Source organism: Seriola aureovittata, chromosome 22, assembly GCF_021018895.1.
Source record: "Seriola aureovittata isolate HTS-2021-v1 ecotype China chromosome 22, ASM2101889v1, whole genome shotgun sequence".
NCBI classification, from domain to species: Eukaryota; Metazoa; Chordata; class Actinopteri; order Carangiformes; family Carangidae; genus Seriola; species Seriola aureovittata.
This window is the reverse complement of record NC_079385.1, coordinates 18,344,300-18,370,302: the sequence shown is the minus strand read 5'-3', so window position 1 is coordinate 18,370,302 and position 26,003 is coordinate 18,344,300. Positions and strand designations below refer to the sequence as shown.

Genomic DNA, 26,003 nt, shown 5'->3' with positions numbered 1-26,003 from the left:
TGTAGTTTATTTTGATTTTCTGAAAATTTGGCCAATGTGAAAAATTTCAAAGGATTTTATTTTTATTATAAGACACATTTGACCTTTTTTTTTAATGATAATGACATCTTTTTTCATTTTTATCTAGATTTTTATGTGCATGAAATTTCTTGTATTATGATGCACTTTGAGCTTGTATTGAGGCTGCTATACAAATTAAGATTACTGTTATTATAATTATTTTTTTCATTTATTTATTTATTTTTTTTACCACTAGCCCCCACCCCCTCCTGCATAGAGCATTGTTAGCAGGAGAAGGAAGGGAAGCATCAGGCCAGTTTTAATGAGACATAACATGCTTTAAAACTGATGTCACATAAGCTGTGATGTCATCAGTGATATGGAATGTAGCTCTCAACAGGTGATGTCAGCAGTGATGTCAGCAGCTGCCTTTGATGTTGGATTCTAGGTAAGTAGCTTTATAACAAAGCATTTACCTTGTATTATCAAGTCTGTGAAGACAAGTACTACAAAAGTTCCCTTTTCACAAACTTTTTTTTTTTTCCAAACTGTTTTCTGTTGCCCTGTACTCCAATAACCGAGGACCATGAAAAAGGCATCCGGCAAAACGACCTCAAAGACCAGACAGTACCGGTACCGCACAGTGGCCCCTACCTCTCAGGTGGACGAAACCCTGTTTGGGAACCAAAAAGCGAGACCACCAGACAAGTCCAAGAAATACCAAAAAGGTGAGACTATTCAAATCATCACCAGGGACCAAATTCGCAGTATCAAGATCCCGAGGGATCCTTCAGACTCCATCAATCTTCCATCAGCTGAGTTTAAGAGAATCATCTCAGCATCCCAAGTTACGACAAAGGAGGAGACTGAGGCCTTGAAGGAAGCTTATCGGAGGAAGAAAGAGGCAGAATTCAAAGCTGCAGAGGAAAGGAAGCGCCAACTCTATGAGATAGACCTGTCCCGTACAGAGAACCCCGCCCTGGCTGACCTGGAACGAGATGCCCAGAAATGGTCGGAATACTTGATGAAGCGGGTCAACGCTGAGATGGAACAAGAAGAAGAGATCAAGAATCTCAACAAGCTGATCCTGAATGCTCAGTGCCAATCAATCCGCGATCAACAGATCCAGGAGAAGAAAAAGATCCAGGCAAAGTTGTCAAAGGAGGAGAGGCGTCTTGATGCCATGATGGAGGTGGACCGCCTCAAGGCCTTGGAGACCGAGGGTCAGATTGAGGAGCTGCAGAAAAAGCAGAGGGTCAAAGGAATGCAGCAACTTCACCATCAGATCCAAGTACGTCTGGAGGAGAAGCAACTGCAAGACGTGACAAAAGAGTTAGAGAGACAGCACATGCAAGAGACCCAGGAGAAAATGAACCTGGAAGACCTCGAGGCCTTGGAGAAGAGGAAGCTGCAGCAGCAGCGTTTGCACATGGAGGTCATGCGAATCAATGCTGAGAATATTCAGGCCAAGGAGCAGAGGAGAGAGGAGGAGAGGCTGGCTGACTTGAGAATTATGGAATACAACCAAAGGAAACTGGAGCAGGAGGCTGAATATGAGGCGGAGCAGAAACGTGTCAAGAGGGAGAAAGAGTCGGTGATATCCAGGCTGAGGACCCGGCAGGAGAAAGTCAAAGATTACATGGCAGAGCAGAATGAACGCCACGCTCGCAGGATCCAAGAAATCAGCGACAGACAATGGAGGAGAGAACAGAAAGAGCTGGCTCTAAAGAAAGCACAAGAAGAAGCCATGCTGAGGGCAGCTCGCATGGAGCAGGTTCACTGCAAAGAGCGCTTCCTGTCCATGGAGGCTGGCCGGGAGAGGGCCGACTTTAACAGGGTGCTGAAAGTGCAAGAGCAGGCACTAGTCAGACAGAAGGAGATGGAGGAGAAGCAACGTGAGAAAGCGCTGCGTCATGCAGACACGATCCGACAACAGATAAGGGAACATGAGCTCTCAGCCATCGCCAAGCGCAGAGAGATCTTCCAGCAGGCGCATGAGCTGACCAATGAAGACCATGAAAGACTTGTGCGCCTCAATGAGGTCAAAGAGACGAAGCTGAAGAAGCTCAGGACCATGGGACTCTCTGAAAAATGCTGCAAGGAAGTGGAGAGGAAGGCAAGGGACTGCACACAGAAACCCCAGTGTGAGGAACAGCAGAATCTGCCAATGATGCATAAGAAAAGCAGTGAGGCTGACCTGAGTACAACCTTCCTCCCACCCATTTCCAATCCAGCTAAAGACACCGTCCGTAACCTCCAGTACTCTGACTCAAACACCTGCCTCCCGCCCATCCGAAATGCTTTACCACAGAGGTCCAGAAACCAATGATCTGGACCAGCCTAATATCCCACACCCTTTCCCTTCCTTACCCTCCAACATTTCCCTTCTCTTTCTCTTTCATTCCTTTTAAACTTTCCTAAGTGGGTTTTCTCCAGAAAGTTGACTCTTTTTTTTAAGTTTACTAACATGAATGAAACTTTAAATTTGCAAAAACAAAATCAGCTTTCACTAACAACAGTATGCATGCATAAATAAAAAATAAATAAACTGATAAACTGGACTTGCCTCACATAATGTTCACATTTCTGTGGCTATGGTTTCCATGACAATATGGACTCTAAAACCCAGAATTTTTGCAATGAAGATAAGCATCTACATATAAAGGGTGAACCTGTGTACTGCTATATACCATGTAGAAATTACTTCAAAATAAAATAAATAAATGAATATTCAAGTTAACAAATTCCCTTTTTTTCTCCCTTCATCTTGTCTTGTTTTATTAGCCTAAATGAAATAAGAAATAAACATAAAAACTAGTATTTGTAGCATAAGATATTGAAATATGCCAACTCTGATATGTTCACACTCAAAGCCTCAGGTGTTGAGCTTCATGAAAGTGGACGGAGCTTTGCAACACAGCACACACAACATAGCGACGCAGCGCATGCAATGCAACGCAACACAATGCAGGCAAGTTAGAGTCAAGCTTGCACTTTTTACCCTCTGCTGACATTTGAAGTGCCCACAGGCAAAATGAGGGCGTCCTTTCTCTCCTCACTGGCAGGGCCAGCGAGTCATGGAGCCCTCAAACCTCAGCTCATTCATAACAAAGCTTGAAAAACACACCACCGACAACAATATAAGTTACGCACATTCCTAAAATAAATGTCAGAGGTCAGCTACCGAACAGCGGCCCTCAGCAGATCTGACAGATTTGACCCTGTTTTCATTTATAACCTGAAACACACACAGACATTTTGAAGGTTGAAGATTCTTACCTCGATCAACAGGCAACAAACTATGGCTAGCTTTCCAAGTTTTGTCCTCTGCATCATGTTTTTCCTGCTCCAGCCAGCATCAAGTAAACTAAAAATACAGACACCAAAGGCATTTAATAGCTACTTGCTGCCGCTGGACTGACGCATTGTGTGTGTGTGTGTGTGTGTTTAATTGCTAAGGCCCGTGTATAAACCCGTCTCACTGGGTGGAACGATCTCACTGGCAGCTGACATTTTAAATGCCTTAATGCTAGAGGTATGTCAGTGTGTTGTTCGTGGGAGGTAAAGCTTAAATTTCACCTGATTAGCACCCAATGTCCCAGTAGCTACACACAGCCATTTTAAAATAAAAACAATGTGATTTTTTTTCATACTTTAACAGCCTTTACCTGCAGTGAATGTTTTAATGAGCTCAAAACCAAAGCACCCCAGCTAGAATGAGGATAATTATCTTTTTTTTCTTCCGTTTTGAATGTAATTATACTCTGTGAAAATTAGCCTGAGCCCCCAAGGTGTTTGCTAATGGTCAGTTTGTTTTGTGCGTAGTCCTTACAAATGTTTGCTCTGCCTCAAATTCACTCAATGAACCTGAGAAGAGGCCTCAGGCAAGAAGCTCCATTTTACCATCAGTCCAATTTTCTTTTGCAACTAATCCCCACTCCCAACTCCATAAGACTCAAGTATCAAAATAGAAACCAACTGAAAACAGGGTAAAAATTATACTGGTACATTCATATTGATTAATAACCACAATGCTTTATAGACCAGGGCAGTAAATCTGAATGTTTTTGGACTCTTGCAAATGTTTGCTCTGGACAATGGGAGGCTCAGGATAGAATCAGCCAAACCCAAATGAGAAGTCATGTCTCCATGTGGTGTGGTTTGGTCTTACCATAAGTCTTGGTTCTGGTGCAGAGATGCAGCCAGAGTCTTAACCTTTTTACAGAAAGACAAGACAGGCCTTTTGTGGCAGGAAATACTGAGTAATAAAATGTATTATTGTTTGACCAGAATAGGTTTTGATGGTCGTCACTGATATTTTTGGATCAAAGCATATTCTGTGAAAACATTCACTGTTGACATTTTTGAATTTTAGTGACATATCTCAACAGCTATTGTATGGACTGTTATGAAATCTGGTTCAGACATTTATGTTCCCCTCAGGATGAACTGTGATCACTTTGGTAATCCCCTAATTTTTCTATCTAGCGGTTGTCCAATACTTTGGTTTTATTGCCTAAATACCTACAGAACTATTGACAGCATCCTAGCATAGCATAGCTTAGCATCCTAACACACTAAATTAAGATAATATGGTAAAAAATATACCCTTTTAACATCAGGATGTTAGCATTGTCACTGTTAGCATGTTGGTATTTAGCTCGAACCATCGCTGTGCCTAAGGCTACACCCTCACAGAGCTGCAAGCATGGCTGTAGGTTCTTAGTCTTGTTCTACCATATCTAACATGTACGTGTAGCTACACAATAAAACTAAAGTTAAAAAACCACCAGTATCAGTCTACTAAATTACACCAAAGCTAAATTTCGAGTTAAGAATGAGAAACGTGTTATTTTCAGAATTTAAAGGAGCTATTTGTAAGTTTAGCTATTGCTACATAGCTAGCATTAGCATTAACAACTGTTTTCTTCACAGTCTTGGTGAGAGCTTCAGAAATCGTTGCGTTTCCAAGACGAGGTTATAACACGTCCTCTGAGCATCTACTTCTTCAGCGCAGAGTGACTTGGTATCGGAAAATGACAAGACAGTCCAAGCTAGCTAGCCGGGACAAGCTGGTTAGCATGCTAACTTCAGTAGAAGAAAAGACGTGATAGAAATAGAAGAGAAATAGGACGATTGGTTTCCACTGCTGGAGACAGCTGTTGAGAAAAGGGATGACGTTTGATGCTGAACTCGCAGCGTAAGTTAACAGCGGTTAATATTAACGTTGGCTATGTAGCAAAACAGCCTGCAGCTAATTCTTCTACAGGAATATTCAGAAGCCGTTTTTACAATGTGTTTCTCATGTGGTTTATCCAGAAATGCACCTATAGGGCCCGCATGCTGTCGTCACAGAGCATTATAAAACAAAGAACAGAATCAAAAACGTACTGAAAGCTTATTATACAGTATGTTCAGTCAGGCGGCACCCTGACCCATTGCTGAGTTTATGTGGTAGTAAACTCGATCAGAGTTTTACTCATGTTTTCAGCGGGTGGTGTGTTAAAGTCTACACTGCGCCTTCATGGGCCAAAGACTGGAAGCTATTACTGAGCACAGAGATAATTTAAATTGTAAGTACCTTCTGTTTTCAGCTACTTCCTGGACAGCACACAGAATTAATGATTTTTAACATTATATGTTGGTATAACAGCCCACCCAGCTGCAGAAAAAAAAAAACCATCAGCAAAGCAGGTTCAGCTGCAGGGTGAAATCTACGGTACATCTGCACTAAATCAAGCCAAACCCACACACACACACACACACACACACACACGTGCACGCATGCATACATACATGCAGCAGCACTGAGAACAACCAATGGACTAGCTGGGAGATTTTTAAGACAGACAGGCTCTAATTTAAAACCAGCAGGGTTAGAAAAGAGACCAAAAATAAATAAAACACATCTGGGGCAGCCAAACCACCATCTTATCCTTTAAAATACTGCAGTGATCCGTCAAAGACACTCACACACACACACACACACACACACACACTCCACAGATAAGCAGGCATGCCACCATCATGTTCCTAAACAGCCCAGTGATTCAGAAGAAAGGCAAAGACAGAAATACATACTTAAAAAGTCTTAAGTGGATTTTTTTAACCAAATCAGAAAATATTTGTATTCCTTTACTTCTCTTACATTATTTCTGTCCAGTAAAAAACTGTGAACTGGAGCCTGACAGCTGATATCGGTCTTAACTGTCAAATATAAATCAATAAATCATATCATCAAACACTTTTACAGTCATCGACAAATATGTAATCAATCAAACTCCAATTGATTCTTCATATCAGAAATGGACCACATTGATCTATTGGCAGCTATGTTAACATACAGACATATAGAGTCTGTGAGAGACACATTGATTACAAAAGCTGATTACACTTGATCATTTTGACCAATTTTGGACCTTGAATGCCTCAAAACAAAGAGTGAATTGCTGGTCAGGTCAGGTCATCTCAGAGAGCTGCTAATGTGAACAAAAATGTTGATGATATTGTGTAGAAGTCCCCACACTGAACCTTTAGCAGCCCTATACATCACTGATTCATTAATGAACCGTTTACCTGCTGATTACACACCTATAAACAATAATAATACCTGTGTCTCACTTCATATACTCTCAGCTTCAGCTCTACTAGAGCTGGACCGAGAGCCGCGGCGAGGACAAACATGCACAGACACACACTCGCATTCACGGAGAGGTGTGAGTGTGTGTTGTCGCTGGTGTCAATCTGCTGTCCAGTCGCTCTGGCCTGGAGCCAGTCGGGTTACACATTACCCACATTCCTGTGCAGGCAGCTCCTGACGAACATACAGACACTATACTGTAACTGTGTGGCTGGTAATGTGAAGCGGACAACAGTAAGATTAAAAGGTTAAAGCTTTCCCATGGCACCAAAATGAATATATTATTCTACATTTTGGATGAAGTCCATAACAAAATGTAATCGTGTTGGACAACGCTTCTCCAGTACAACACGAAACTCTGATTCAATGCAACAGGAAATAACATATTTGTGTTTATTTATATATTTCATGATAAATTAAAGGATCACATACTTTTTTATAGCCTGAAAACTTCACACATCAAACCTCAAATAAAATCCCCCCAAAAAACTCTGGATTATCTTACAAATTCATTGTCACCAAGCATAAAGGGTCAGTTCACGTAAATGATAAAAAGTATATATGAATTCAGCTCCACTGTGGTAAAACAAATCTCACAGACAGATGTTTCAAAACCTCTGCAGATAAAACTAAAATTATCTGCATGGCAAGGTGGTACAAAATCTGTCGATCAAAGTAGAACATTACAAACTATTAACTTGTATTTTATTAGGACATAATCCTTTGGCATAATAATTAAGAGATTTAATTGCAGAAAAAAGGAAAAAGGGGGAGAAAACTGAGAAAAAGAACCTATAACACTCGTTTATATTGTCACTTAGTTTGATAACTTAGCTTAAGTCATTCCGGACAGTCTGGTCTATGTGGCCTCTTCTCGTTGTGTAAAACTGACATTTTGAAGAAACTTTTGTTCTCAGTGGACAGAAACCACAATAAAAATATAAAGAAAAGTAAAGACGGCAACAACTCATGAATGAAATGTAGTAGAAGAATGTGGTTTGGTGGTTTAGTGAGACGATTGATCGGCAGATCTGCAGTCGCAGTTATACATTACATACATTCCAGTGCGGGGGCAGCACCTTTTGTTTACTGTGTATAGCCTGGAGCAACAGTCAGTGCCGAGTTATTTAAGGTATTCTCTGCAAAACTTCTTCTTCACACTGAGGCTGTTTTTGGACTGAGCATCCTGCTAACTAATTATATCAGTAAGTTATTTAAAGATGAGTCCTTTGAGTTGTTTACAAAATAAAACAAGTAACTCATTTGTCCATGACGTCTAAATGAATCATGTGAGTCCTGTGACTGATTAACTCTAATAATAATTAAATGTTCTTTCATCATTTCAAGGGAAAAAAGGGCTATTATAAGTACATCATTTAGAAAAATTAAACTCAAAGTGTCACTTGAGTCCATTTCACATCTTAACAGTCACAGCCATTTTCATAATAAACAGTCTCTATCACATCTTAATAATTTCCCAGGCTGCTAAACCAGTGACATAAAGGTTAGAAAAGCTGCACTGGGTAAGACATGACGGCATCTGGGTCCAAACAAATCACTTAATAGTCCTTTAAATCCACTTGCAAGTATGTTTTTTTTTTTGTCTACTGCCTCAGCTGCGCTATATATTTATTTATATCCCTGCTATTTTAAAGACGTGTATAAAAAAAGACTAAACTTTGGTTACCATCTTAAAGTATTGCATTTTGTGAAAGGGATTTGGTCTCCTGTGATGTCTACAGTCTATTTTTACACCCTGAGGAGAACAAGTCTTGTACCTGCAGCCGAAGGTCTGGTTAAACATTAATCCAGTTTCAAAGCAGGAACAGGCTCTAACAGGCCTCCAACATCAATGTAGACTTAATGGGATAAAGCCACATCAAAGCATCAAGTGCAGGTGTAAAGAGAAATTAAAGAGCTTTTTTTATTATAAATTATGTCCACAGCTTTGTACTTATCAAGTCATGTTATCTTTGTACTCACCATTAATTAAATTACATTATCTCGCTTAAGATTGAATTAATAGATAATAGTTAATAAGGATGTTTTTTTTTTTGTTAAGCTAAGTGTAATGGATTGAAAAGTATTTGTACTAGCATACCTGGCTAGCTAGCTGCTAACATAACCGAGCGCTACTTCCTGTTTTATTTTCATAGCTAAAAACATTTTGTGGGGTCACAGAGTTTAGCTAGCGTTATCCTCCTCTTTACTGGATTTGGAGAAGTTTTGTCTTAAGAGAAGTTTAAGCTAACATTAGCTTAATTAACTAGTTAGTTAATATTTCAATTTCGTGACTGTGGCTAAGTTTGGCTTTAGAGGCTTGAGAAGGGGCATTGTGGGTAGATATGCATGGAGGGTAACAAGTCACGCTCTGGGAGAGGTCAGGGCGGAGGGCAGTGAAGGGTGGGCAAGGGTGAAAGGTCAAAGAAAAGTTGGTACAAGAGAGAAAAAGACAAGAGAGGGATTTACGCAGGTGTGTGTTTGAAAATCCAGCGTGATTCTTTTTTTCTGTAGGTGGGTGTGTGTCTGCTCTCTAATTGAAAGGCTGGGGAGTAATGAGCGGTGGGTGTGTGTGTTTTAAACTACTTTAAAGGTGAGAACCAACAGTGAGTGTGTTTCTGTTGGGAAATGGGACTTTCACAGCTCAACATCTGAACTGACACACTGACCTATAACCTGCTAGTTTCTGCTAAAAATCTGATTTAAAGTTACACAAAAGTTAAACTGCACTCATTAATGACAAAACAATGTAAAGGGTATTTCTGTGTCTGCTCTGGGGAACCTTCTTTAGCTTGTTTATTTTCTGTCAAATTGATAAACCAAAGAGTTGGACATACCAAGACCATGTGGCTAAGACTAAGACCAAGTCAGTCAATTCTTGCATCGCCATTAAGTTTAAGCAATAAAACACAAATATCATAAAGGTAAAATCAATCAATCAATCAAGAAAATGTAATGTAATTTTAGGTACAGAACTTAAAGGCTTGTTTTGTAGAGTTTCTTTGTTTGGGTTCTGTCACAACAAGCTATAACCTCAAAGATGTGAACACATGACAAAGATGGCCGCCAACCGGCAGCTGACCAAAAACATGACCGGACATATATTTTCTGCGCCTGCATAGAAGCGAATGACTTCTTGGGAGTTTCTGTTCCTCATCCAAAGAAACGTCACAGAAACACAAAACAAAACTACCATTTCTACAAAACTGGGAACCTTATTGAACACATACACACACACACACACATATATATATATATATATATATATATATATACTACATATACTCAGAATATGAAGCGAGAATGCGTCTAACGAATGGTTGCATCTGGCTTTAGAAACGATTCTCAGCTAAACGTCTGGTATTTTCAACCTGTGGTCTTCTGTCTGTGAAAAACAAGGGTTAAAAAAATTAAATCAAAAATTCATGAGGCCAATCAGAAGCTGAATTGTCGATGGGGCCAGAGACACTCCAAACATTCGCAGGTAACCTTTAGGTAGAGTTACCTAACGACGGTCAAACAATGCTTTAATGCACCAGGGCTTATTTAAGCAATGTTGAGATACAGGTTGAAACCAAGATTTATTCAAGTGCCATTCAGGCTGTGGCCTGGTAACACTCACACTAATAACGCCTGAAGGTGCAAACACCACGTACACGGTTAGGAACGCTAAGAAAAAAGCTTAAGGACATAGAAACAGGAAACGTTCGTGGTAATGCAGAAGTAGTCCTATACCACCTGTGTGTATAAGTGTGTGTGTGTGTGGACTCTTTTGTTTTGGTGTTACAGGTGTTGAATATCCAACCTGAGCTCCACGTTGCCTCGGGGACCATGAAACTGATCCACTACCTTATGAAAAGCCTTTGAATGCAGAACATGTTCACACCTAATGTCCATGGAGATTTCAGCATGTGCAGGTATTTCTAGTATATTTTTGGATTTCAGATGCTGATAGACATTATTTTGTGTAGGTGTATTATGTATGTGTGTGTGTGTGTGTGGGGGTAAGAGAGTGTGTCCCATGCATCCTGTGTTTCCCCCCTGGAGGCCTCAGTATTTCATCCTGACAGACAAAACACAGAGCGTCTGGTGATCAAAGAGCAGGAGGAATGCTGTCTGAGGATCACACGCAGCCTCGGTGTATCACATAATCACAGACAGACAGCGAGAGGAGGGATGCAGGCTTAAAGTCGAACCCCGCAGCTTCCACTGCAGCTGGAGGAGCAGAATTACACGCTTACTGATGGTTAATGTGGGAGTGGCAGGGGCGAACCAGCAGCATCAAAAGAGCTATAAGAAGCTGTTATCTTTGCTTTGAGTCCTGAGCCGGTTTGTAGTGGTGGACGAAAACCACATTTTATTAGCGTATATGTAATTGTGTGGTGGAAAATATGTTCAGGTTCTGGAGCTGGACACTTTAAACAGAAACCTCCAAAAATTCAAATTTCTTTGAGCAAACTTCTTGGATATCGAACAAATCGTCGGTTTGTTTTTGACTCATATTTGATCATTACAACAATACAAACAATTCACATTAGCATTTTCTGCTCTGCCACTTCTGTGTTTAAGGTTTGGTTAATTTTTAGGAAACTAAAACGGTTGCATTAGCAGCTATTTACTTACTAGTCTTGAAAAGAGCTTCAGCTATCGTTGCATATATAATACAAGAGGTTATAATACGTCCTCTGAGCAGCTGTTTCTTCAGGGCGGACCGGACGCTACAATGACTCGGTATCGGAAAAGTGGCGAGACCGGCTGACCGGGCCAAGCTAGCTAGTTAGCATGCTAATAATTTAGAGGAGAGTGCAGCTAGGGACAGATGAGTGGAGCTGAGAGAGTGAAAGAAGAAGAATAGAGTGATCCGGAGTAGATCAAATAAAATACTGTCTGATAATATTACAGTACACGTCCATGATGTTTATCCTATGATGCTATTCTTTAAAGAAAATTTAATATCATTACAGTAAATGTTCTGCTTTCGGCCTCATATTCAGTTCAGAGTCGTGAGGACATTTACTTGGCCTTGTTGTGGATCCATGTCTGCTCAGTTAGAGCGGCTCATATTATTATAGTCTGGATTTAAATGTAGATTTGTCATCTAAACATTAAATCTGTGAACTCCACTCCAGCAGAGTGTAACAACAATAGGTGTCAAGATGCCAAATTCATTCCCCACCTGTGTCATGTAAATTCAAAATAGTAACATCAGACAATTTTTGCCTGTTTTTATGTGGCATTAGTGCAAATTAGTCGTTGTCAAAATCTGTTGTGTTGTGGTTTCAGAACGATGGAGACAGAGAACAATGAGATTCAAAATATGATGCAGGTTTAGGATGATTTGTTGTTTTTCCCAAATGATGTACAAATTGTCTTGATACAGTACACAGCATGTAGCTGGGAATTCCCCCGGGGGAACATGTCCCCTGAATATCGACTTAAGGAGGATGGGGCTATAAATAGGGACGGTGAGAAGGAAACTGCACCGGTGCGGACCTGTATGACTCTGCTGATAATGTCCACTGTGATAAATGAGCTTAGACAAACAATAAAGAGAGCAAGTCTGTGCCCATATCGAGCTCCTGCCTGCAAGAAGTCTGCAGCAAGGACAGACTGAAAAAAGAAAAGAAATAAAGGTTAGGATTCAAGCAAGGCGGGAAAGGAAGTTAAATTCATCTCCCGTCATAAAAGCCACTTTTTTGGCTTACATGTTTGTTTAATCAAGTGCACATTATTATATTTTCAGGCTGACGGGGAGTTATAGGAGCATTTAGTGGAAATAGTGCTCTCATTTAAACTGATGTTTTTTTTCACTGAATACTGTATTAGTGAAAACCTAACAGGATAAGGAAACACAGCTGGTCTGGACTCGCAAAGTTGAAAGGAAACGTTTTGCAGCAGCAGCACAATGACAGAACTGTGATAGATATAGTGTTACCAGCCAAACACACACACACACACACACACACACACACACACACACACACACACACAGATTTATTGGCGTGATAAGATCTTCTTACTTCTCCAGCACAATCTTCCTTCCTCTCGCCGTCTCTCCCACTTCAGCTGAACTCGGTTTAAAATAATAATCCCCAAATTTTTCATTAAAAAAAATATGAAATATATAAAATCTACATGAGCACAGATGTATGAGCTCTTGGTTCATTGGTCAACTTGATAATTTTGGGGAGTTTTATTATCAAAAACATAATTAATACATGTGTTGTTTCACAGCGAGGTCAGTGTGTCGCTGTATGAACAGTGAATGTGTGTCAGTGAGCTCTTATCCCGGAGATCGCCGGCCTGAATAAGGACTGGATTCAAGATAAGAGCAAAACAAACGTACACTGTACACACACACACACACACACACACACACACACACACACACGTGCACAGAGAGAAGGGTACGTTGAAGCGACCCACCCTGATATAGATCTGTTTTCCTTTGAACCTCCCACAAACTAAGCAGAAAAATTACTAACAGTTTGAGGTCAGTTTACGTCTTGATGCACTGATCCTGACTCCTGCACATGAGCGCGAGATTAAACAGGGGTTTATTTTGTGACGTTAGCACATAAAAGCAGCGGCAGTAATAATGTCTTTGCACATGTGGCCACAGACCTGCAGAGCTGTGAGAGTAACGGGCTGCAATGTCAGTATTTGCAGCGTGTGTGTTGTCATATTGATAAAGATGTTTTCCTAAATTTGCAGCATGTTTATGTACTTGGTTGTGTTGTGTGTATTTGCAGTGCATGTGTTGTCGTATTCATTTGCTTGTGTTTCGTCTGTTTGCATGTGTTTTCTCCAGCTGCAGGGCAGTAAACTCTCTGAGTCCCACTCATACCAATAAATCTGGAAACACATCCTCTCCCGTCGGGGCCTTTAGGTCGCCGGGCTTACGTTGTAGCAACCTCCACCTGTCAACCTGTGCAGATGTGCAGATTTGAGTGCGGTTGCATCGCAGCAGAGGTGAGAAGCCTCTGTGATCACATGATTCATGGAGCTCTTCCTAGAGGCCGAGTTATCTGGATGAGTCGGACGGTGTCGAACCACCTGATCTGGGTTTAACTCGGCGAAGTTATCCAGATAACCCAGTAAAGCTGCTTAGAACAGGCTGAAAAAAGGCTGTTTGATCGAGGCTGTAAAAGCAGCAGCGCAGGGATTACTGTTTGCCTTTGTCATTATTACTTTAATTGAGGGTTATTAAACATGTGCAGTGTGTTCTTTTCCATCAGTCTCATCTGCCCTCAGTGCAAGAGAGGCAACAACATGCAGGTAAATATAAAGGAGGAATATATTACATCTGAAGAGATGATGAAAATGACAAAATTATTGATTTATGTGCCAAAGCTTAATGTTAGTACTGAATCTGTTTGCAATTGCTATTGATATTACAAGAAAATAGACACAAAAGCACTTGGTTATGTTTGGGGAGAGTTTGTGCTCTAAGCTTAATACTTTAAGTTACACGTCACTTTACCAACATTTAACCAAATACACCATTTTTCACAAAGATGGCAGAGCCAATCAACTTCCAATCATGGAATCAAAGTTTCCAATCACGTCGCACTGCTGAAAGATCTACTGTATATGTATTTATTTGTTCATTTTACTGGGGTACTACCTGCATTTTTTATTGTAATTTTTTAAAGTACTATGATAAACAGGAATAAAAACATACTGAAACAATTAAAGTAAAAAATAATATAAAACCAATAAAGATAAACAACACAGGCAGAAATAACCTGCAGAACATGAATGTAACACAGTAGAAAAGTGTCACCAGAGACGTGGGGCTCAGCTGGCGTCCGCTGTAACTCAGCTGGTATAAAATGCGTTAGCTGCACAGTTGGTCATGTTGCGACGTGTTAGGAGCCAAAAAAAAAAAAGAAAAATGAAGGAAATCAATGGGACGCGTCTGTTGTTGGGTCTCTAAGCTGTCGGCTGGTGTCCTGTTTCGGCAACAGGCAGCTGATGATGGGGGAGCTTTGTCTGTCAGACCTGCATCTGACCGAGGAGTTAATCCTTCACAATCCACAAAGATTACAGTGTCATACAGGCGGCCATAATTCATCCTTCTGTTGATGCCTCTAAACTGTCTCTGAGTCTCTTTGTCTCCCTCACTCTGTTTGTACAAAAATCCTGATAGTATATCAAACTGTAGCCCAAGTAGTCCTGGGTCCTGGTCCTGGTCCTGGACTGTGTGTAAACCCATTAAGCTGCAGGTTTTCGACACCATTACACTGAGTGTTTCCTTGGAAAGAAGCAGTTAATTAAAAATATGATGATGTCAAACTCAAAAGTTTAGACTGTTTTTTCTGTCTTTTTGAGGCCGTAAATCTTTGTGGTTTTCTCTTGTTTATTCTTGTCATGTCATGTGTTGTTATAATTTTCAGTTTTGTTTTCCTTGGAACATTTGTTTCGAATTTCCATGACCGACGCAGAAAGAGCTCAATAACCGAACGTCTTGTGTCTCCGGGACGTTTGTCCTCTTTGATTTCAGCTTCAGTGGTTTTAATATGTTTTGGTTCCATAACTTCGTTAAAGCTAAATGATGCTTATAGTCAGTGAATTATTTAAAAACCAAAAGATACCGAGCTCTTGTGGCTGCAAACATCTGCTGAAAACATTTAGTCCGGCATATTTTGCTTCTGTGGAAATGCTGGGAGCTTCACTAAAAAATTAAAGCAGCAGATTGATTTGATTGTTTTTGTAACTTTGTAACTTGGAGTCATGATTCTGGCCACACGATGAATAAAAGTCTAATATTTCTCTTTTTAGCTCAGTTTTTGGTCTCCGCCACGGCTGCATCAACTATCTGCAGAGGAAGAACGAGAATAGACTTTGTCTGCGTCTTAGATATTAAAAAACTGGCAGACATCAGGTAAACGTCTAGATTCATCCATTGCGCAAAGCAGTTCAGTTCTTGAGTATCTCAAGCCAGACTGTGACACAATGAATTCTGGGTAAATTAAGACCATTGACTGGCTGACTGAGCAGAAAATGTCATTTCACTTTGGAAATGAAGCGACGAGTGAAACAATAATTAAGAAAAAAAATGATTTTTCTCGTCAGAAAACCACAAATTATGAGCCATGTTTTTCCTGTTTTCCTGTTGTTGGGTGATTCTGGTCAGTGCAGTTGTCACTGATTGTGGTAACCATGGTAACGTTGGTCCTAGGACCAAGATTGGCTTGAAACGAATCACTCTTTATGAAGTGCACATACAGTACAGTCGTAACACAATCTTTAAACCTGAAGCCGAATCTTTCTCCTAAAGTTAGAACCTTGTGATTCGGCTTCTTCCTCCATCCTGTGTACGTGGATCTCCCCCGTCCGCCTCTCTCTCTCTCTCTCTCTCTCTCCGACATTCACCCTTTTTTTTTTATGTAAACATATTTTATCTCAACAAGCCCGACGCTTCTCTCAGACTCTTCCTGCGTCTCCAGGTAAACCTCCACTCTGCTCGTATTCTGCTTCGCACAATGGGCGGCTGATTAGAGGACTGGAGGAGAGGGGAAGATTAAGAGAGAGAGGCACGAAGAGGAAGAGAGGTACGATAAGCAGATGGTGATGATGTTTGTTTACAGGAAGGACACTATGAAACCAGATGGTTGATACAGAGGGAGATCCACAAATACAGATCCAGGATTTTTTTAACACCGGCACATTGTCTTTTTCTGGTTATGAGCAGCAGCATTGAAGTGGTTCAGTGTCGGTGCCTTGCACAAGAGCCCTTCAGCTGCAGGTTCAGCGGTGAAGAAGAGAGTTTCTAACCGTCTTCCCTCTTCCAGATCTTCCCACCCAGTCAAACCAGTGATCTCCCATTTATAAGACAAAGTGCAGGTTCAGAAAAAGAAGGAAAAAACAGGACAAACTGGACACAGAAATAACGTTACTGCTGGGAAAAAATGCACCGTGTCGTTTTTATTCTGACCCAAAATAACATGTGCTCAAAGAAAAAAACTCTTCCTTCAGCGTGGAACCAAGAATATAAAATAATATTTATACTGTATATTAAACTATCATGAAAATGTGACCTGAAACCTTAATTAAGTATTTGTCTTCAAAATCGATAACGACCGAGTCTTCTTTCACTGAAACAACCTGAACTCTGACTTCTGTGTGTGTGTGTGTGTGTGTGTGTGTGTGTGTGTGTGTGTGTGTGTGTGTGTGTAGTTTCAGCTGTGTTGTAAGGTTGTGTGGAGTTGAACCATCTAGAATAACACTGTCTGTGTGCTTTTTTTTTTTGAACCCCCAGATGATTAAGTGGCTGCAGTTATAGGATTTAGCCTGACTGATCTGTGTGTGTGTGTGTGTGTGTGTGTGTGTGTGTGTGTGTGTGTGTGTGTGTGTGTGTGTGTGTGTGTGTGTGTGTGTGTGTGCCCGCCCCACCCCAGTACTTTTTGCTGAATCTCTATTTTTTCCTGCTGAGAAACATTTACAAACTGTAGAGCAGATGTTTATGTTTTTATCTGGAAACACACACAAACACACACAAACACACACATACAAACACACACACACAGTTCGGGGGGGAGAGGTGATTAAAGAGGAGTTTTTTTATCGGAATCAGACAGTTCGTAAGTATTGCTCGTCTTGAGGTAAGAATTAAAACACAAAGGAAAACATAAGACGAAAGAATGAGGGTCCTGCCGGCAGCTCTGTTTGTTAAAGAGCCGATGGTTTGTTCTGGATCCACATGATGTTCATTTAATAATAAACCCATGTCCATAATTATCTGTATGAACATGCAGTTTGTCCTCCACCACTGGGTATCTACCGCATCATATCAGTTGTAAGTGTCCTTTAAACTCTGTGCACTGCAACTAGTAAATAAACCTAATCACATAGGCATCAATATCAATCCCTCACTGGCCTAAATGACTTATAATGGCGTTTTTTAATAAATAAATTGTCTGAATCGTCAGTAATTAAGCTGAAAATAGCTGCAACGACCAAGAACCAGAGACAGAGCGGAGATTAAATGTGAAGTTTGACGTCAGTCCGGGCCGTGAAACCTCGTTAGTGTCGGCGCACAGACAAACCTCAGTCTGTTGAACTATAGCACCGACTCTGTAATATAATCAGCAGTCAATTCAATCAGCCGTCCTGAATCTGCAGCACGTGAAACAAGGACGCTACAACTCTTGAACTCTGCGAAAACACGGGTATGTTTCGTGCAGATTTTTGTGTTTATTTTTAAATAAAAGAGTAAACTTACCCAAAGTTAATGCTCTGACCCTGTTTTGTTTTATTTACAGAGCGCGCTAAACAGACATTTGCTATTTTTAAACAGGTGAAATCCAAACCAGTTTTAGCTTGTGACCCCTTAAAATGAAGAATTGTTTACTCGTAACTCCCCCATCACAGTGTCAGTGTGGGCATGAGCTGCCCATGTGAGGCAGAAGGTGGTTTTTCACAAGAAAAAGGGAAAAATAATCTTCCAATTCCTCAAAAGTTATTTCTAATAGAGTTAAATTCCCACAACACTGGACCCCACCACCACTGCTGTGATTTTTAGCGAGAAGAAGGTTTAAATAGATTGATTTTATTCTGAAAAGTAACCTGTTCAATCATTCAAGTAAAAATGGGAACTGAGTATTTCATTACTTTTTCCACCTGAGCATCAGTACAGTATGAGTTACAGCTCCTCCTCCTCCTCGTCTCCTTTGCTTTGTGATTGGTTTGAATGAAGACAGAGGTGGTAAATGATTGACACAGAAAAAGAGGGACGAGGCGAACATGGGGTTTCACTTCCTGTCTGCTGGGAAAGACAAACACAGACGGAGGCAGAGGAGAGAAAACAAAGGCTGCAGAATAAACAGGGAGACCGGATAGACGGGAATGTTCATGTGTTTTCTCTTTGGCTCTAATGGAGGCTCATTAACACCTCCGGGTCAGAGCGGGAGATCATTCATCTGAACGAGGGACTGCTGTCAGATTAAAAAACCTCGCCGGCTTTTCAGTGAAGCAAGAGAAAGCAGCAGGAGTTCGTGTGAAGAGACTGACGTTTATATTTCAGCTTGTGGCCTGTTAAAACAACGTCTACTTGTGACTCTTCATCACAGGTTTATGGTTGTGTTGTTTGTTTCACTTCCTTTTTTTAAAATGCCACGGTGATATGTTGTTGAGACCTGACAAGAATTATTATTCTTATTCTTTTAGTTAAATATCTTATTTTCTGGCCTGTAAATCGTCAAAATGAAACAAACATACAGGTTTCAAGATACTAGTTAGCATGTTGACAAACTGTGTTAGCACATTCGATTATTAGCATTCTTTATCTTTTAAATCTTTTAAATGACTGGAAAAAGTTGATCTCATTTCATATTTATATGAACTACATGCAAGAAATACAACATTTCAAACCCAAACTGTTTTTTTTTTGTCAAGTTTCGAGGGTTTATTAGCATCCTAACCTGATTCTATCATGCTAACATTAGCATGTACTGTGATTTACGCGATTTAGGCTACATGTTAGCATGTGTTCAAACTTTTGCAGCCAGTAATAAGATAATGCTGAATGCTGAAATACAGTAACAAGTAGAAAAGAGCCATAAAGTCAGCAAACTGACATGTTCAGTTCAATGTACAGTAACTCCACAATAGATCTCTAAAGTTAGCTAACGTTAGCCACCATAAGCTACTGGGCATATCTGACAACCAAGACTGTAGCGGCAAAACACCTGAGTGTATTTAACTGTGTGAGGTTGTGTTTTATTGCTAATGAATTTAACATTGCATTTGTAAGAGGAAGAATGTTTCATTTGTTCAGACTCATTTTAATCTGTGCACAGGTAGTGAGGTAAATGCTACATTTAGCATGTTAGCACCCCTACGTTAGCATTAATCATCTGAGGCAAATGGAAATTCAGTTTTAGAGGCTTCCTGTCATGAAATGCAGGAGTTGAAATGACTTTTGGAGGCACTAGTTAAAAGTCAGTGGATCAATTATTTATTTATTAATGATCATTTATTTATTGGGTTTATCATAAATGCTTGTGGGCTACCAAATTTTATGACAATCCATCTGGTAGCTGGCAAGATATCTTTTCAAAAAAGATTATTCAAGATTTTACAACCTGCTTTAGCTCAGCAGGAGAGAACCAGATAATATTTTAGAAGTTAGAAAAGTAATTTAAGAAAAGAATAGAAGGAATGTTAATGTGTTTTCCCTCTGGGTTTTATGGTTACTCATTAACAGTTATTGGCTTGGTTAGAGCTGGGCTGGGCTCACACTACAGTAAACAGACACACACACACACACACACACACACACACACACACACACAAACCACCAAGAGGGAAAACAGTTGTATAACTTGAGAAAACACAAGTCAGGGAATAAGCAGATTTATTTTCTTTCTACTCTCTTTCTCTTTCTGTCTCTTTTACAGAATCGGATCACAGACCTGCAGTATAAATGTGTTAGTCTGTGTTAATATTTAGTTTCAGATTGAACTGTTATGTCACCTGTCGTTAGGACGAGCGTTGGACTGATTAAGGTGGTTGAAGGTCGAGATAAATGAGAGAGACATCTGCAGTGTTCAAGTCAACAAAGTCGACCAAATGCAAAGAAATATTATGAAGAAAAACACCAATTAAAAAAGAAATATACAGTGAATATTTAGTCGTAAACAATAAATCTCCTGATCTCGAAATGGATCAACACCCGCAGTGGAGTTGATCCCTGTGATATAGTTATTACTATGTAAATATTATAATGTTCTTTTATGCATATTATTATGATTATAGCTAAGCTAGGCTAAAAACACCACAGTTATCTGTAAGTTGAAATCAGTGAGATAAAACCGGATATGGAGCTTTTTGTCTTTTTGTCTCAGTCAAAGTATTTCTTTAAGTGATTCTGTTTGTTTAACCTTAGAGAAAAAGACAGTAGACTCCTGCAGTTTTAATCCTAAAGGCCTGAGTAGAACTGCTTTTGGGTTTTGTGAATGCGACATATTTACAGTTGTGCAGTCGTTGTCCATAAAGATAATCACAGACATGGGTTTATCATAAAATCAACATCATGTGGACCCTCATGTGTAAGGTCATTTGACCTTAATTTAAAGGAAGTATAGAGACATTTCTGTCAAAATGAAACAAAGATCTGCTTTTTTTTACTTAGGTAAAAGTACTAATAGTGTAGAAATACTCTGTTACAAGTAACAAACTCACACTTTTAAGTATTAGCATCAAAATATACTTAAAGTACCAAAAGTAAAAACACTCATTTTGCAGAATGGTGGCTTAGTTAAACCTCTGGACACCTTGTGAAAGTCTCATCTTAATCTATAATTATACATGATCATTTGTTTAATTTATTTCCATTAATATGAATCTGCAAAGTTGTCAAATAAATAAAGTGCAGTAAAACATTAAATGACTCTCTTGCAGTAGAAGTATAAAGTAAAAGAAGATGAAGACACTGGAGTTCAGTCAGCTGTGATAAATGAGGCGTAGTCATATTAACATGACAGCATCAGCACTGTCCTGCACTAACGTTACAGTGCATGCTCACAGAGTGAAATGCCTCCACGCATTGGCTGGCTGCCCTGTGAGATCACTTTCACCGCGATAGCTGACACAGGTGCGCGCACGTCAGCGTGCACATCGCCCACGAGCCAAAGAGAGCGCTGCTGACCGAGGTATTTAAAGCATCATACACAGAGAACTCCACCCTGTGTGTCTTTATACACGGCGAGACTAACAACTCAATGACTCGCTGACTCACATCCAACTCAGCATAGTCTGATATTAAGTCACTACCATCATTTGCAACTTTTTAGTCGCCATATTTAACAATTTTACGCAGGGAAAATGTAGTTAATACTCTAAATACTGCTGAATATTCAGTGTCTCCTCCCAAACGATGTTCATATAATATATATATATATAATTTCATCCTCAGAGGAACATGAACATCTGTATTAAACTTCATAGTTATCCATCCAGTAGTTGTTGTCCAGATATTTCATTCAAAACCACAAATGTGAACCTCATGATGGATGTTGAGGAAAAAAGAGAATCACCAAAGTCACTAGGGTTCATCCTCTGGGAACCATGACTGTTCTAATGTAACGTAGATATTTCAGTCTGGACCAAAGTGAAGAACTATGATGGGTAAAAAGTATGAAGTAAAGTAAAATGTCAGTTGCTGGAGTAACCAAACACAAACTGGTCACTTTCGCTGAAACCCATTTGAGCTTCTGTCTTATGGCGGCTTATCGTGTCATTATCTCTGACATTTCGTCTCTAGACGGATTCTCCGCCACAAACCACAGACAGACAGAAACACTGTGAGAACTGTGTTGAAACACAGACGCTGTCTGAGATTCAGATCTGTGTGTGAAACGAGGACAGACACAGTGTGAAAAAGTCTGTTTTTCAGCTGATTGGAAATGAGCGTTTTCATCATCTTACAGCCAAATAGAAAAGAACATAAATACTTCACCGCTACCAAAAACACTCAACACTAACTCTTTGAAGAAAAGTGCAGTTTGCCTGTTGTTTAGTTGTTTATTATGACGGAGCATTAACATCTGTGCTGCACCAGTTTTAGTGCCAAATAACAATTAACTACTCAAACCAAACTGTGGGAAACAAGAAGATGTTGAGATTTTTCTTAAAAACATTTTCTCAGTGTTTGTTAATCTAATATTAATCTAATAACCACACGCCCTGCAGCTGACCCACACACACACACACTAACCTTTTTGAATCCAGCTGCACAAAAAAATGTATTTTTCATGAAATAACTGACACCTAAAAACCCACAGCGCTTCGCTCAGCACCACTCAGCACTGTCAGAATGTGCTGAGCTGATCCGCCTCGTGCTGGATGAAAAAAAAAAGAAACCACATCGGTGTTGACGAGCCCGACTGCGCCCACAGCTGAGATGTAAACACTGGGGGGGTCGATGAAATGTGAGATGATATTACAGCCAAAAAATGTTCTTACAAGATGAAACAACTGTTTAAAAATGACAAGAACTAGTAAAATGTAGTCTAATGGTTCATCTTTTTTAAATCACACCTTTACATTGTGTTATTTCTTACAATATCTGTATGTTTTTGCTTTAATAATAATAATAAACATAAAAAAATATGAATGAAATGCATTTCAAGACATCATTGTTTCCATAGAAACATCCCCTTTTGAATTTAATGATCTTCTTTCTCTAAGACAAGAATCTGGATACACTTTGGATTTTCAGCTCCACTGCACTGCTGAGGTTTTTATAAAATGAGTAAAAATAATAATAATAATCAAAATACTGCACATGTGTTGTGAGAGGTGATGGATTTTTCACTAAGAGAAAACAGTTTTCAGATGTTTTTACAAGGGTCCAGTTAGTGAATCTCTCTCTGATATTGCGTAGTGGTGTGGTCTAACATGAACCAGATCTGCTGCTACACACCCAGCGGTCTTCTAGGAATCACACACACACACACACACACACGCACACACACACACACACACACACGCACACACACTACTCTTGGTGCATGATGCATTATGGGTGTGTGTGTGCACCAAAGTTTTATCGCAGCAGGAAGGAATTTTGACACATGACAGAAAACACATTCTCCGGGGTTGAAACTGACGATTATGTTCCTGACAGAAACACACGTCCACGACACAAGGAACAATATTATTCTCAAGATAACACACACACAGAACTCTTCAGTGTTGTGGTGTTTGCTTTGGCTCCGCCGCTCATACTGACACCTCAGCAGCCGCATGACAAGAGCTTGACCACAGCGCCCACTTGTGGTCATGGACGTAACACTACAGTCATGGGACCTTTTTGTATTATTATGGATATTATTATTATTGCAGAGTGCAGATAAATGAAATTTAATACCCAAGCTAAAATAATCCTGAACCAGGTTGAACCCTAAATATGACGTCTGCAATAGTTCTGACCGTTAACAGCTGATATTGTCCCCAGATAAAGATATTTTTGTGCCAAAATTCAGACTTGAATGTACAATATCATTCACTATTATATTATATATAATTTAAATCCTTTTCATTTTGTTGTTTTAAATCTCTACTTTGTAAACGACATCAACAAAAAGTCTTTAAAGTGGAAACTGAGCAAACTCCATGTGCTGAGGACGATCATGTGATACGACTGAAAGCTCCAGAACAGCTGCTGAATAGACCATGACGGGAAATAGTTGCTGTTTAAAGAGGCTATGACTCTGGTGTTTATCAGAGTGGAAAAAACTCTTATTAAACAGTATTTAGAGGATTATTGGAGACTAAGATTCTTCTGTCAGAGCCACAATGATAATATCAAAAATGATGAAAATGATATATTAATACATTCATGCAATATTTTAAATAAAAAAAACAGAAAACCAGGAGCTTCTGTCAGACAAAGACTTCAGTGAGCTGTTAATTCATTCTGTTGTAAACATGTGAACAAAAGTCAAACAGCAGGACTGGACTTAAATCAAGGACAACATCCAATCCTGGTGCTTTTATATCACAACACACACACACACACACACACACACACACTGTGCGGAGGGAACTCACATGGAGCTGTGTGTTGTTGTTGTTGAGCTGGTCCTGACTGACGGGTGACGCTGCAGGGTGACAGTCCAGCGACACTCTGTCCCGACAGGCGGCGTGACAGGAGTATTTACAACCTGCAGAACAATGAATCGATTAAAGGGTTAATTTTCCAGAGTGTGGACAGATAGAAAAGTTTGAACTGTGACTGTAAAACGACTGTGAGTACTGGCACAGATACGCACGTACGACACAATGAACCTTTTGTGTGTGTGTGTGTGTGTGTGTGTGTGGGTCTGTAACGTATATGCAAATACCCGCTTGATATCAGCAGAGTCTGAACGTTGGGGTCAGAGTTATTCTCAGCAAACGGAAACCAACAACATGCAAAATCTGACCTGTGTTACAAGATATGAACGAGGAAAATGTTTCAAAATAAGGGCGTGTAGGATTTGACCTTCGTTTTTAACATTTAAAACCCAGAGTAGAAGCTTTGAACGCGACATTTCTCTCTTCAAAATGCCCAAATAACTTCAGTGGAAAGACCTGGTCGCCTCGGGGTCATAGAGATCTATTCCTATGATTATCTGTTATATTTTTGATGAGGAGGTTTAAGTTTGCAATCCACAAACTGACGCGACGGGGCCACGTCACTCAGCAGCTGTTTATTGACTCCAGAATGAGAGGTGCATTCTGGGATTAAAGGCCTGAATATGAGCATAAACTCAGTCCTTAAAAATGACTAATAAATTAATAAATAAATAAATAAAATCAGGTTGAAAAAGATGATCTGAAAATCTGATTTAGACATTTAGAATTATACAAGAAAATACTAATTATTAACTTAAAATAAAATAAAAACAATCAGCAGATTCAATGTTACACATATTTTGCTTGGCTGGAAAACAATCCAGTTTATTGTTGTTTACTATCTTATCACATAATCGTATAAATAAACATGTGGTTCAGTTTCTAATCAGGTCTAAATGAGGGAAAACTTAAACTTTAATAAAATCTGATGTTATATTTGCAGATGGTTTATAGGAGAATAAGTGGTAGTAAAAAAATCTAAAATATTTCCCTCCCAATATCAACACTTTCACAAATTTAAATTATTACTGATTGAAAACAAAACAACAAACATCTTTTTAAATTAAGTCAATTAGAAAAACATTCGACTGATTGACATAAACATGGAGGTTCAGGACTGTAACAATTACACTGACAACAAATATGACAGCTGATTAATCTTTTTAGTCATTTATCAAACAAATAAAGTCAAATATCGGCAGGTTTCATCAATAAAATGGAAGAATTTGCTGCTTTTTTCTGTTGTAAATTGAATATTTTGACAAAACAGGGAATTTAAAGACGTCACTTTTCATATTTTTAGACTTTTTATTGACGAAAGGTTTGATTAGAACAAATAACTGAGGGATTATTCAACATAAGAATTCATGTTTAAATGCAGCTTTAATCATCTGAACAGATTATAACACACAGATATTATCACTACATTCATTTTGTCCCTGTTGCCCACCCTTAGTTTATCAGTTATGACTTCTATTGGAGTATCAGACCTATAAATAAAGTGCACACACACACACACACACACACACACACACACACACACACACACACACACGACTGGCCACGATCCAGCAGCACCATTAAGTATTAAAATAACTTCACCAGAGAAGAGGAAGAAGCTTTTTTCACTGACTTCATGTCAACAAACAAACACGACACACTCTGACAACACACACACACACACACACACTAGACACTCACAGACACCTGCACAAACTGCATCTGTGTGTGTGTGTGT

The 26,003-nt window shown here is 39.6% G+C and overlaps 2 protein-coding genes across 2 annotated transcripts in view; one reads left to right on the top strand and one right to left on the bottom strand.

Moving 5' to 3' along the window:
- Positions 1–26,003, bottom strand: part of rassf3 (Ras association domain family member 3) — a 74,504-nt gene that overhangs the window by 37,958 nt on the left and 10,543 nt on the right. Inside the window, exon 2 of the mRNA XM_056367750.1 lies at positions 24,200–24,312. Coding sequence (XP_056223725.1) covers positions 24,200–24,312 — 113 coding nt within the window. The remainder of the gene's footprint in view (positions 1–24,199; positions 24,313–26,003) is intronic.
- Positions 148–2,543, top strand: LOC130163495 (cilia- and flagella-associated protein 45-like). The gene has a single exon (XM_056367748.1). The coding sequence runs from the start codon at positions 587–589 to the stop codon at positions 2,327–2,329; it is 1,743 nt and encodes a 580-aa protein (XP_056223723.1). The 5' UTR covers positions 148–586; the 3' UTR covers positions 2,330–2,543.

Bases quoted from the DNA above. Each gene is read 5' to 3' on its own strand.
- LOC130163495 (XM_056367748.1), top strand. From the start codon at position 587: ATGAAAAAGGCATCCGGCAAAACGACCTCAAAGACCAGACAGTACCGG.